Source organism: Stegastes partitus, unplaced genomic scaffold (genome assembly GCF_000690725.1).
Source record: "Stegastes partitus isolate 25-593 unplaced genomic scaffold, Stegastes_partitus-1.0.2 Scaffold455, whole genome shotgun sequence".
Taxonomy (NCBI): domain Eukaryota; kingdom Metazoa; phylum Chordata; class Actinopteri; family Pomacentridae; genus Stegastes; species Stegastes partitus.
In genome coordinates, this window is record NW_007578186.1 from 413,627 (window position 1) to 427,077 (window position 13,451).

Genomic DNA, 13,451 nt, shown 5'->3' on the forward strand with positions numbered 1-13,451 from the left:
TACTTGTTGACATAATTACAGTACTATAAATATCAGCAACATGTGCCACAGCAAGTACATCTAATTAGTCTAAACTTACTCCTAAACGGACACCTTGAGCTGTGAAATGTTGCTGTGAAACAACATGGTGACATTGTGTTTAGAATAAAGTGATCAGAGCAGCATTACCTTCACGCTGCGTCCTTGTTGTGCTGGATGAGCTCGGACAGGCGCGCACCGCTCCGCCTCACTGACGCATTAACGGACACCTCCGGAGTATTAGTGCCACCTCATTTGTTCTCCAGGTGACCATTATTGTCTTAAGAGCTGTAAGCCTTTTACATAAGCCCCCGCAGCTGTGCAGCCATTAGCGGCCGGACAAGTGATGATTAAGTGCACTAATTGCACAAACATTCAAAGTAAAACTCACTCGACTCTATCGCAGCTTGTCCTCAGGTAACTTATTAACGTGTTAATGAAGTCCGTATTTTTCGGTAAAAGCTATAGAAAAGTGAGGAGTGGATGGAAAAAACTGAGCTGTGGATCTTCCTGCTTGTGGAGCCTGAATTCACCACAGCAGTGAGGTGGGTAAACAACCCCACCCTGCGGCCGGCGTGGACACATCACCACATCTAGGCAGGTCTCTTCTATTAATAACATACTAATATACTAATATGTAGCAGTGGCAGTAGCTTTTATTTATTTATTTATTTATTTATTTATTTATTTATAATTTGGAGAAAGAGGCGATTTGAGACACTGAAAAGGAAAAAGAACAGTAGGGTTTGTTTTTTTTATGTGGAAGAGCTATTATTATTATTATTATTATTACTATTATTTTGTTATTGTTATTATTATTATTATTTTGTTATTGTTATTATTACTATTATTTTGTTATTAGCAGTAGTAGTAGTAGTTGTAGTTGTATTATTTCTTGAGTAAATCATTTACTATGTTTTGCATTCTTCCAAAAATTGTTTTTAAAAAAACTATATGGATTTTAATTTTTTTTTTTTTTTAAATTATCATATTTAAATATGATTTTTGTAGGAGCTTTGCGACATGTTTTTTTTTTTTTTTTGTATCTTGGTTTGGTTGATTAATAGAAATATTGTTAAATAGGATTAGGGCAGCAACTGACATGAGTTTCAATGCTAATTGGTCTGTTGATTATTTTCCTAATTGATCGATTATTTGTTTGCTCTATAAAATGTCAGAAAATTGTAAATAAAATAAAATAAAATAAAATGAAATAAAATAAAAATGGCAATCAGGGTTTCCCAAAGCCCAGGATGACACCCTTAAATGCCTTGTTTTGTCCACAATTCAGTTTGCTGTTGAAGACTAAAGAAACCAGAAAATATTCACATTGTATTATATTTTCGTCTTATTTTTATATTTTCTTATTATATTATATTTTCTTATTTAATTCAATTAATCATTGTCAAAATAGTGGGCAGTATACTTAATAGTCCACAACCAATCAGTTAATTGATTATCTGTTGCAGCTTTATAAAGGGTCTACTCCTAAATGACTGGCAAATTAATTATTATTATTATTTTTGACTTTTTTTTTTATTGGGGGTGGGAGGCAGATTCACCATAGTTATGAAGACAAGAACAACAAGAAAAATGAACACAATGTAAGAAAATTATTTAAAAATGGGTAAATAAATACACAAAATGTCATACAGAGTTCAGTTAATGGCAGCTGAGTTTTATTCTGTTACCTTTTTACATGAGTGATACATTTTGCATTCACATCGTTTTAAATACATACAATAGAAATTCTTGATCTGGGAAGTCTGCAGTCAAAGCAGCGAATTATTCGTCTAAGTCTTTATGCAAACTTCAGAAGTGGTTGGCAACTTTTTCAGATTCTTAGGAGTAAATAAAAACCCACGAGTCTCTCAGCTGACCAATCGTGAGTTGTGTGTGTCGCACGCCCAGAGGTTTCCAGCTACTCATGTCCTCCATGACGACACCGCCCCCCGGTGCTTCTCTGCACGGTGCTGCATTCAGGGGCATGCTCAGAAACTCTGTTTTCTGAAATTCGATTTTTATGTGACTGATTTGACCGTGTTTCCTCGATTTAAATATATATATGTAGGAAATCACAACAAGTAATGAACATTGCTGTTCGTTTGTTGGAGAAATAACACGAAACGACGTACATTTAGGACAACAGTTAATATATAACTGTGGATGTTACTTACTTTTCACGTTTTTCTTTAGTTACACATTATTAAATCAATCAGTTAAATCTTTGCTAGGCATGGGATCTCTGTTTTGCATTTCAGAGGCGTTAGATATGAGTTAGATTATTCATAATTTACCATTTACATTAGTTATCTACCAGTCAAATGCTATGATGGTGTATTTTACTATGCTTCCAGGGGTTCGTGAAGGCAGTACAGGTCCACCCGGTGGTGCTGTGATATTGAGAGGTCATACATTTTCAAATAACAGGAGAAATCAGAACAGGTACGTTTTACTGCTAACTGCATTAAGTTATTAAATTAATTAAAGTCACAACCAGACTCATTTAACATTTGCTTCGTCTCCATAAGTGTCCTTGCAGCGCTAACTGAAGTGCTAGCATAGTTGTTAGCATATAAACTAGCTGGCTAGCTGACCGGCTAACGTTAGTTCACCAAGTTGTTTGTTTTGGTGACACGAAAAGTCGGTTTATTAACCTGTCTGTCTTAACATTTGGTTTTGCATAACCTTCATTTTGTTTTATTGTCCTTTGTGACTATTCTCGTACTGTAGTGAGTTTCAGTGGTACTATCGGCTACCTCGCTAGCTTGTTGGCTAGATTGGTTAGCATGTTGCTGACAGAACACCGGCAGCGTGTCGTGACTTCCCCAGTCCCATCTGTCACTGTGTGTGTCACGCTATTGCTCTGATCAGCTAACTTGCAATGTGACACATGTTTATTTGCCTATTTCGCAAGTCACACGTTGTGACTGTCATGTCCGTTTCATGGCAGCAAAGCAGCAGTCACATCATGTTTATGTATCTGTGTTTAGCCATTTACCCAGCGGTTAACCTTGAATCAGCGGTATCAGTTGTTATCTTGCGCCTGTATGTCCTGTACGTATTAGCTTTATCTAATTGCAACCTGCAGATTATTGCAGTGGCGGTTATGACCTTGTTATGGCAAAGAAAAGCCAAGGTCTGTACATGGAGGTGCTTTTATTTATTTATGGCCTTGTTATGGCCTGTGTATTGGATGGGCTGTGCCGGTAAACACTGGGAACGCTGCAGAAATATGCACATACATTCTTGAAATAGTTTACTTTCTGCTGTGCACTAGTACATAGCTAAAGAGCTGACACTCCTAGCTGATATTTGAACAGGCAAAGAAAAGTAATGTACAAGTATTTTGATAATCAGTGAGTGTTATATCAAGTGAAAAATCCACATTTTTCCTTGCTCAAGCTGATCAAATGTGAGATTTGCTTGTGACAATAAACTGTTTATTGTTGGATTTTAAACCCTCCAGAAGAAGTCACTGTGGACACAGAGATTTACAGAAGCATTCGTCGCTTACTGAGGAGAATAACTGACAGAACAATCCATTGTGGAAAACATCACTAGTTTAATCCTCAGTAGTAGTTTATTTAACTTGTAAAACACTAATGATTGAGATCCATTTCTTTTATCTTGTACGCACAGCCGTAGCTGACACAAAGAGTTTTGTTAAACCAGCCCCAACCTGCTGTCAAAGAACCCACAAACACTGTCATCATTTATCAATCCGACAGCAGGAAGAACAAATAGAACATCTTATCTTGTATAAACTCTGTCATTTATATTTGAGAAAGCACTGAGAGGGTAAGTAAATATAGTCAAGTAGTCTACTTTGGGTTAGTTTCTCAAAGATGATTGTGTGTAGGTCTGTGTGAGGGGGGAGGTGTCCTCGCCTCAGTGTAGCTTTGCACTGCAGCAGAGCTTTTATTGGAGCAGAGATCAGGGCTTAACTGTGACGCCAAGGTTTTTAATCAGAATAATTTCACCTGTACTGCCGGGAGTCTGACCTTTATACTTGCATACGTTCATAGCCCAGGGTGCTGAAAACATTGCTCTCTGTCTGGTGATACCTGCAGTCTGGTATTCCTAAACTAGTATGATTCAAATAATATATTTGACATTTTTAGACTGTGTTTTGATTTTCTTTTGTATATAATTTTTTTTTGTTAAATTGCTTATAATCATGTAAGCTGTATTTCTTAAAGTAAAGTTTATTAACAGATTTTCTATGCCAAAATTCTGTTTATCTTTACAGTGTTAGTATGTAAAAATGACTGACAATGCCCAACCTGTCAAAGTATACTACTTAACTCTACATGTATGCTTGTTAATCCATCTGAGGTGACATTTAATTGACCCTGATGAATTGTTTCTCTGAAGTACTCCCAATGTTGCACACTTGTATCTGCATACAAATCCAGTCGAGATGTGTCTCAGTGTGCGATTACTAATTACAATTTTTGCTTCTGACCCAAGAAAGCCAAGATGTCTGGAGAACTGTCCCTTAACATAAACATCAAGGAGCCAAGATGGGACCAAGGCACATTCATGGGGCGCGCCAAGCACTTCTTCATGGTCACAGATCCCAGGAACGTCCTGCTGTCCTCTGAGACTCTGGAGGAGGCCCGAGTGATCATGGAGGACTACAGGTAGATGATCAAGATACTAGATTATGACAAATGATATGCAAATGTAGCATGAAGGGAAATCACCATTGCTGTGACAGAGTGATGATGTTAATGCAGCAACAATAAATCACATGTAGTGTATATAAATTGGTTAACATGTAAGTAAGAAAGCATCTCTTTTTTTCAAAATGCTCTTTTTTCTTTTAATCAAGATACCACATCCCTCTATTGTTGTGACTTTTTTAGAGCTGGAGTTGTGAAGCCTGGCCTGACGGAGGATGAGCTCTGGAGAGCAAAGTACGTCTACGACTCTGCCTTCCACCCCGACACTGGGGAGAAGATGTTTGTGATTGGTCGGATGTCTGCTCAGGTGCCAATGAACATGTCCATCACAGGCTGCATGCTCACCTTCTACAGGTACAGCTTCAATACACTGCATTCTAAGCAACATACTGAAAACCACTAAATTAAAATAAAGAAATACGAATGTGTAATCAGACAATATGATGAATGAATTTGATGCAGCTTCTGTGACTGTAAGGTCAGCTTTAGTACAGAATACAGAAATGAATAAAAATAGAAATTTTAATCCATGCAGGGTGAAAATCCTCTTAAAGAATAAAAAAAAATGTCAGTCTCGCTACTGAATACTGATAACTCACTGGGCTGTGATCGTTTCACAAGTCATTTGATAATTGTGCTTTAACAACAAATTGATAAGCAACAAAAAATAAGCTAATTCCATTTTACATTTGTTTTCTAATTTTTGTAATTATTTTAGACATCTATTTAAGGACAAACTAACCGATCACAGATTTTACAGGAAACAGAATTATTGTGTTTTAAAATGTATTGATTTATTTCAGTTTTTTTTTGCGTTACATATTTTGTCTGTAGTTATTAATTATTGAATGACACTTTCATTTATTTAAGATTCAACACCTTAGACCTCCATTCTTTGCATCATTATGGTTTTACTGCTGAGGACATATTTGACTAGTGACTGCAGAGTGCACAGCTGTCTACTACAGTATTGTTTTTGCCACTTGAGGGCACCAAAGATTGAAAACTCAAATTTCTCCCACAGTAGCTTTAAAATAGTAAAAATTGGCAGAATTAACAAACATGGATAAATTAACTGTCAAATGATCTATCAGATGAGACAACAAAAGGAAGACTTTCAAGACCTTCACTCATACTGAGTAATTAAAACACCACATCAGACAGAAGTTTTTTTGCCAGAATAATTATTTTGGCAATTAAAAAGGCAAAGTATCCAAAGCAGGTATTCAGTACATTTCTTTGTAACATCATCAAGGGCTGAGTATATTCTGTGTCGTATGCTGTGCAGACTGTAAACCCTTCTGAAACAAACGTTTGGCCTTGGGTAATATAAATAAACTTGTCGCTTGACTTAATTTAACTTGTCAAGCATAACCCAAATTAGAAGACTCACACAGATGTCTTGATCTTTCTGTTGTCCAAGTGAACTGTAATCAAAGCTCAACTGCTGGATTGACTGATGATGTAAATAATTGGTAGCTGCAGGCAGCACTGGTGTGAAATAAGTAATGAGAGAAACTTACTCTTTAAAGTGTCACTAAGCTTATTTTTTTTTTACTGCTGTGTAAATGAAGCCAAAAAAAAGCACTGTGAAATCTCACTTCCTCATACACAATGTTGTTTTTCCCCTTGTGTTTGCAGGACTACTCCAGCAGTGGTGTTCTGGCAGTGGGTTAACCAGTCCTTCAACGCCGTCGTCAACTACACCAACCGCAGTGGAGACGCCCCCATGACCGTGAAGTAGGAAGGACTTCTCACTTCCCTTCCACTCTAGATCATTCCTGTCCTTCCTCTAAACTAGTGTCTGTAAGGAGGCTGTGGGAGCTGCTGTCTTCTCCCTAACAGCGGTATTACGTTCCACTGTTAAGCATGTTCAGCGTCATGTCACCATGAACTCATGCTGACACAGATTGTATGCTCCCGGTTGATGTCAGGTCAACATACATTTGCATACTCGTTTCATTTTTGCCACAATGTGCATCCTCCTGATGTTGCAGAAATGCATCTAATGCATGCATTTATGAAGAACAGGAGGTTTGCCGTGACATGTAAATGCATATTTACGGATTTAGCATGAAATCAAGGTTAACTGTTACGGCATCTTCCGTTGTTTTATCATTATTTATGAATTAAGATGGTCTTGTTATTTACCATTACATATTTGTATATTTGACTGGTGCAGCTCAGCTTTGAAATGCTTCCGTTAAGTTTGTCTAGAAGACTCTCAACTGCAGTCTTCATGCGCTGTCGCATAAGTGAGATATTTTTAAAGTGTGAAATTCTGAAAAAGGAAGTGAATGCTTTAAGTATGATGTGCATCTATCGTGTTTGTCTCCTTGCAGCCAGCTCGGTGCGGCCTACATTAGTGCTACTACTGGTGCCGTAGTCACTGCCCTGGGGCTCAAGTCCTTAGCTTCGGTAAGACATGCGGATGTGGCTCATGTGAATAAAAAGATAAAGAAAACAAATAACTTAGCTGCAGACACGCTGAACTGAGATTTGACACCAATCACCTGAATGTGTCTCTGATTCTCGTGCGTCTTTCCAGCGTCTCCCACCAATCGTCAGCCGGTTTGTCCCTTTTGCTGCTGTTGCCGCTGCCAACTGTATCAACATTCCCTTCATGAGACAGAGGTGGGAATACTAAAATATCGATCACTGACCTCTACCTTGTTCACTCAAGAGCTTGTATGTATTGTGGCAGCTGCTACAACTGCTTTACATGACTCTTGTTCTTCCTTCTGCCAGGGAATTGAAGTACGGTATCCCTGTGACAGATGAGAACGACAACAGGTTAGGAGAGTCTGCCAGTGCTGCCAAACAGGCCATCGTGCAGGTGGTGGTGTCCAGGATCGGCATGGCAGTGCCTGCGATGGGTAACGCCAACCTTGTTGTTTTATTAAGGCAGCTTTAATCATTATTTTAAAGCTATCATGTGTGACAGTGATAGTGTGAGAAGTGACAGCATAGTGACGAAGCTATGCAAGTTGAAGCTCATAATTTTGCTGTCCTGTCTGTACGTTTACTGTCTTCCCACTGGTATCACTGTTTTGTTTTTATCTTCAGTAAGCAGCATTTTTTAGTTAAAAGAAAAAAGCTCTAAAATCCCAGAATGTGACTGCATGCTCTCTAAGCTTGTGCCTTGTTAAAAGTGATTTGTAAATATTGCTAGGTAAGAACTCGTAAGATTGCCTTTGTAAGTGATTTAATTCAGACAAGAAACCCACACATTCAGATGCAGTGAGATTACTGGAAAGAAGTGCCTGAATGCGGTTTCATATTAAAAAAAAAAAAACTAATTCAGAGTGTTGAAGCGTGAAAGATTAAATTTCTCACCCTGAAATCCGCAACTTCTAACCTCCAAAGTGTCAAATTGTCTTTTTTGTATTGTTCACTCATGTAACAGGAGACCTCACCTGATCTGCTTTTATTTTTATTTTTTTCCCCAGCCATTCCCCCTGTAATAATGAATGCTCTGGAGAAAAGGGCTTTCATGAAGGTAAGCAGACTGCATTCATGAATGCCGTGCTGTTGTTTTTGCAGTCAGTGGATTTACTGAGCGTGCTGGTGTTTTGTGAAGCCGAAGAGTGACGCCACATTCCGCATGTTACGCATACATTGAATTCTTATGTCTTCTTTTATTTTTGCTTCCCTGTAGCGGTTTCCAATTCTAAACGCTCCTGTCCAGGTGGGGCTCGTCGGCCTGTGGTGAGTGATGTGCGCTTGTTATCTTTGAGAACATGTTTGAATAGAATTATATACATATTATGTACAGAACATCTCTTTATCTCTTGCTTTCAGCCTGGTGTTTGCAACTCCTCTTTGCTGCGCCCTGTTCCCTCAGAAAAGGTACCGACAGCAACTTTCACCTCACGTATCCACTGTGCAATCAAGTGTTATATAACGTGTGGTTTTTAATCATGGTCAACCATCTCTTTGCAGCTCTATGAGTGTGAGCGGGCTGGAACCAGATCTGCAGGAGAGGATACGACAGACCAGTCCTCACACCACCACCGTCTACTTCAACAAGGGCCTGTAGGAGCCGACAACTCATCTCCACTCATATGCACAAGACAAGCAGACACTCACACATACAACGCACACACTCACACATCTGTTGTACTCTGGGCACAAATGGGAGTACAAAACAAAATTTATTTATGCATATTTTGTTTTGTTTGTGGGTATTGCTACATTTTTTTTTTAAAAATTTGACTGCATGGAGGTGCTCCAAATCTAACAGTGGAAGGTTACTATTATATGAAAAAGAAGATTCATTGAAAGGAAAATGAAACACTTTGAGAAGGAAGATTGCTGACAGTTCTCTGTGTACATAGATGACACTCCTTAGGAAAGGAAAATTGACTTCTTTTTTTTATTTTTTGTTATTATCGTGTCGTGGTGTGTTTTGTCTTCCACCGCTCAAAGCTGCATATTGGGTGGCAGTTCATGAAGTTACTGATTTGTATTTGACTCACCAATATTTCGTTACATTCAGGTTTTACGTCCTGATAAATTACTTGTAATTCCAGTTTAAAACTAAGGCTCGTGCTTGTAAGTCGTGCGTGTAATTGCTTTTGAATGTAACTTATTTGCCTTGTGTCGCCGCTCTTTATAATTCTAGCTCAGTCATTGTCACATTATTCTTCAAAAGTGACATAGAAAAAAAACTTCACACTGAATATGGTAGATTAAATTGTTGCCCCCAATTCCTTTAATCCACTGTGTAGTTGCGCCAAAAAGAAAAGTAGCTCTAAATAGTGCGACCCTTGATGAATTTTCTTCTGTTTCGTTGTGTTTTTTGCCTCTTGTTAACCAGTGCTGCTTTTTACTCTCTTCCACTCTCCTTTAAGTGTACTTATGCCCCTTCGTATTGTCAGACCAGCTAATCAGGTGCTAGATAAATATATAGAGAAAAAATTAAACGGCAAAAGCTTACAAAGCACAGCCGTAAGTGCATGAGTGAGAGGGGTTTTTATCAACATGAATACGTACTGTGGCAGCCTGTTTTTCAAGAATTTATTTTTTTTAGTTGTTTTAGGCGATAGTGCTTGTTTGGTGGTGGTGTCTGGTGGAGAGGAATATGCTATGTTGTCTGTACATTTTATCTCTAAGATGAAGGAGGAAGAAGACGATTTTCCTTCCAAGTTTGACCGTTTTTATGTTTAAATGCAGTGCAGACGATGATATTTTGTCGTTATCGTGGTAAAACTTGAAACCTGAAAAATTGCAAGCTAAAAGAAATCTGAACTGATATCAAGGTAACACTGCCTATTTTCCGTTCTGGAAAGCTGGGAAATGCAGGGTTTTTATTCGAACTAGCTGCCTGCACAATTGCGCTAGAGCCATTGATGTCCTGTTGTACCAAATGAAAGTAGTAAATGTTGTGTGACAAAGTCATAATACTAACTGCCTATGTGTAGGTCAGGGGAGCAGGCAATTGTGTGCACAGTGTTTGGTGTTGCTTTGTTGAAGTGGACAGATTGGCTGCGTTTGAGCGTCTCTGATCAAAATCATTCACATTGATGACCAAGCTCTCCAAACACGCAACTGTCCAGTGTGGTTGTGATAGTGATGTTGGTGTAAGTTAAGAAATAGTTGAATTTATCACAGTCATCTGTCTGGATTATAAAAATAAGTATATTTTTCTTGGATATATTTCTATATACAGTATATATATATATGTATAGGATGTAAACTATATGAAGCACATATGCATGAGGGATTGAGAGATTTTAAATGACACGTACGCCTCTGTTAGTGAATCCACCAGATGGCCCCACATATGCACTGGAAAACAATGTCTGCTGCTCATATTGCAGGAGTACAGAGTGTAATTTATTGCAAATGAGTAAGTGCACCTCTTGCTTTAGGGCTAATAAGTCCTCAGATTAGGGGAGTGTTCCTCTCGTCGGACTTATCTCGAAACAGAGTCACAAATTTACCAACGACGATTCGATGTTTGTGTGAAGTGGTGTTTTTAACGTATGTTGCTCAAAACGCGTAACCCACAGTAGGATTGTATAGACCATGTTTATGTTCAAATTCATCTCCATCAAGTCACTAGAGTTTTTGTTGGGCAAGTCTGTTGCTGCACAATCATGCATTTAAAGCAAAACGATTGTGGATGTTAAGGGACTGTAGCAACTGCACAACTATTGCATTTTTTATAAATGAACTTCTGTACAAGCAGAAATACAAAATGATTGTGGTTATGTGTGATCCTAAAATGTTGCAGTTTCATTCAAGATTGCTTTTGGAAAATGTTGCCACCTGAAATTCACCAGAATGTGGATGTCCTGTTCCTTTTTAACATATCTTGTTTTAGAACGAAACACTTTTTTTTTCATCTGCTTGCTTACACTCCATTGTTACTCATATTTTTGAAGAAACGTTTAAAGAGCCCATATTATGCTCTTTGGATTTTTCTCTTTTCTTTAGTGTGCTGTTGCTTTTTTGTGCGCTGAAAAGGTCTGTAAACTTACACAACCGCCAAAGGAAGTTATTCTCTCACATAGGAAACACTGCTCCTTACCTGTCTGAAACACCTTGTTTGAAGTATAGTTGTTTCTCTGTTACTTATCTACATCATCATGTAACACATTGGCATAACGCCTGTGTAGCTGCTAGTTTAGGATGCTCTCAAACAATGTGCAGCCTGCCTATACTCAAATCTGAACGTAGCATCAACATAGTACCACGTTTCAGCCTTTAGTCGGGCCAGCTGACCAATCAGAGCAGACTGGACTTTTGGGAGGGAATCCTTAAAGAGATGGAAGCATAAACAGAGCATTTCAGACACATGGTGAGGAGAGGTGCTGCTGCAATATACAGTAGGAAAAAAAGTTTTTGAATGCTAAAATATGTAAACATACACTAGTAGACTCCTAAAATGAAAAAAAAAACCACTCCTGTAGGTTTGCATAATATGGGTTCTTTAACTCCCTAATGTCCCATCCATGTAAACAGACAGCCGTTACTGTTTATGTCCCTGCCTACAGGTGCTTGAATCAAACACGACTCCTGCTTGCATGCACTGCAGGACAGTGTCACAGATTCGGCATCATTTCTGTATTCTGATGTTTGAAGTGCTTGCAGCTGTGCTACAGTGCTGATGGTAGTTACTGTGTGTTCTGTTTAAGGTTTGCTGAAGATAAAACTGCACTATATAACCTTTGCCGTGCTGCTGTAGGAGCTAGCTAATTTTGTGTTGCTATTTATAAAGAAGGGTTTTCAAGTATACATTGAAGATTGTGATTCTTTGTCGTGCTGGATGATGTTGATTAAATCACAGTCATGCGGCTGCTAATTCATAATTCATTCATGGTCTGGCAGCTTTCAGTGCTCATAATCAGGTAGCTTAGTTTCTGCTTCTTTTTTTTGTTTTTCCTTTGTGTTTTTCTACTCTTGGAGTTATGGTGTGGAAATGTCAAGAACAAAACTGAAGGGTTTGATTCAGCATTCAAATACATTTGTAAACTTGCATCTCAGCTCGTGACTGGACTGTACCACCGTAACATGTCGCACCCATAGATCTAGCCAAAGATGAGACGGGTATGAATCGTGCGGGATTAAGAAGATGAAGGAAGTGTGTAGCTTTTAAAGTTTTTGTTTCAGCTTTAGCATGTGGACCTTTTTGCCAGACTTTAATCATGGAAGAACATATTTTTTTTTACAAAGTGGTCCTCAACTATGTCAGTGCAACACTCAACAGCACCAAATTTTTTAAAGAATGTCACAAAGAATTATAAATACAAAGTTATGACATTGATATAAATAATTCCCAAGACACTTTTTATGTGAAGTCATATTTTTTTGCCATGGATTTTATTCACGTTACACTAAAATGTCATAAGCACACTTGTTGAGAACCTTCTCATTTACAACTTGAGTTGTGTATGCCATAAACATTTTACATCTTTGCATACTGAAGGTACAAATGTAAAGACAATCTATGTTATTGTTACACTCCATGAATGTTTTGGTTGTTTCATGTACATACAACTTCCATACGTGTAGACCTGTCAGTATTGGTGCACAGTGTGTTCTCCCTCTGTTTTGTATTGTTTTGAAATATATTTCCGTGATGTGAAATGTATTCAACTCAGAGCAATAGAATAAAATGTATCCAAACCGGTCTGTGTAATGCAGTATTGTCAATCATTGTGCATTATTGATGCATTTAAAATATATTTTAGCTGTGCTGCGGGTAAACTTAATAGAATATTATAGTAGAGTAGCCTTAGACTGATTTCTACATGTGACTTTTTTTTTAAAAGATGGCTCAGGATAATAGTTAACAGGATGAGTGATTTAAACATGATTACTGTTGAATTTTCTTTGCTTTAAGCTTTAAACAGACAATGAGCCTTTTTTGTTTGCCATCCTATGTTGCTATTCCTGTTGCTGTAATAAATTTGGACGGACTAATTTACAAGAAAAGTTTTGGTTCTAGTAAGTAGTGTTTTTGCTCATTTTAGATGTTCTACACTAGAAAGTACGCAGGATTTGATGAAGAAGCTGCTGCATTGTTAATCAAACTAAAAGGCAAATTGAATGAATGAATAGGTCTGATACACTAAGACAGACTAATGCCAAAATAGCAAAGATTTCTAAAAGCTTTACACTTTTTTGGTAAAATTTTTTCACCAACATCATCTACTGTCATCTGATACAACTGTGAAACACACAAGGAATAACACCCTAAAAGTTTGTGTTCCATGATTTTAATAGGTGACACAGGTT

At 37.9% G+C, this 13,451-nt stretch overlaps 1 protein-coding gene across 1 annotated transcript; it reads left to right on the forward strand.

The window, feature by feature from the left end:
- Positions 1 to 2,374: 2,374 nt before the first annotated feature.
- sfxn3 (sideroflexin 3) lies at positions 2,375 to 12,845 on the forward strand. Its single transcript, XM_008286461.1, has 11 exons — positions 2,375 to 2,463; positions 4,492 to 4,664; positions 4,890 to 5,060; positions 6,348 to 6,446; positions 7,049 to 7,124; positions 7,255 to 7,340; positions 7,455 to 7,582; positions 8,156 to 8,205; positions 8,365 to 8,414; positions 8,508 to 8,555; positions 8,649 to 12,845. Exons 2-11 carry the CDS (start codon positions 4,501 to 4,503, stop codon positions 8,743 to 8,745), a joined length of 969 nt encoding a protein of 322 aa, XP_008284683.1. The 5' UTR covers positions 2,375 to 2,463; positions 4,492 to 4,500; the 3' UTR covers positions 8,746 to 12,845.
- Positions 12,846 to 13,451: the final 606 nt, after the last annotated feature.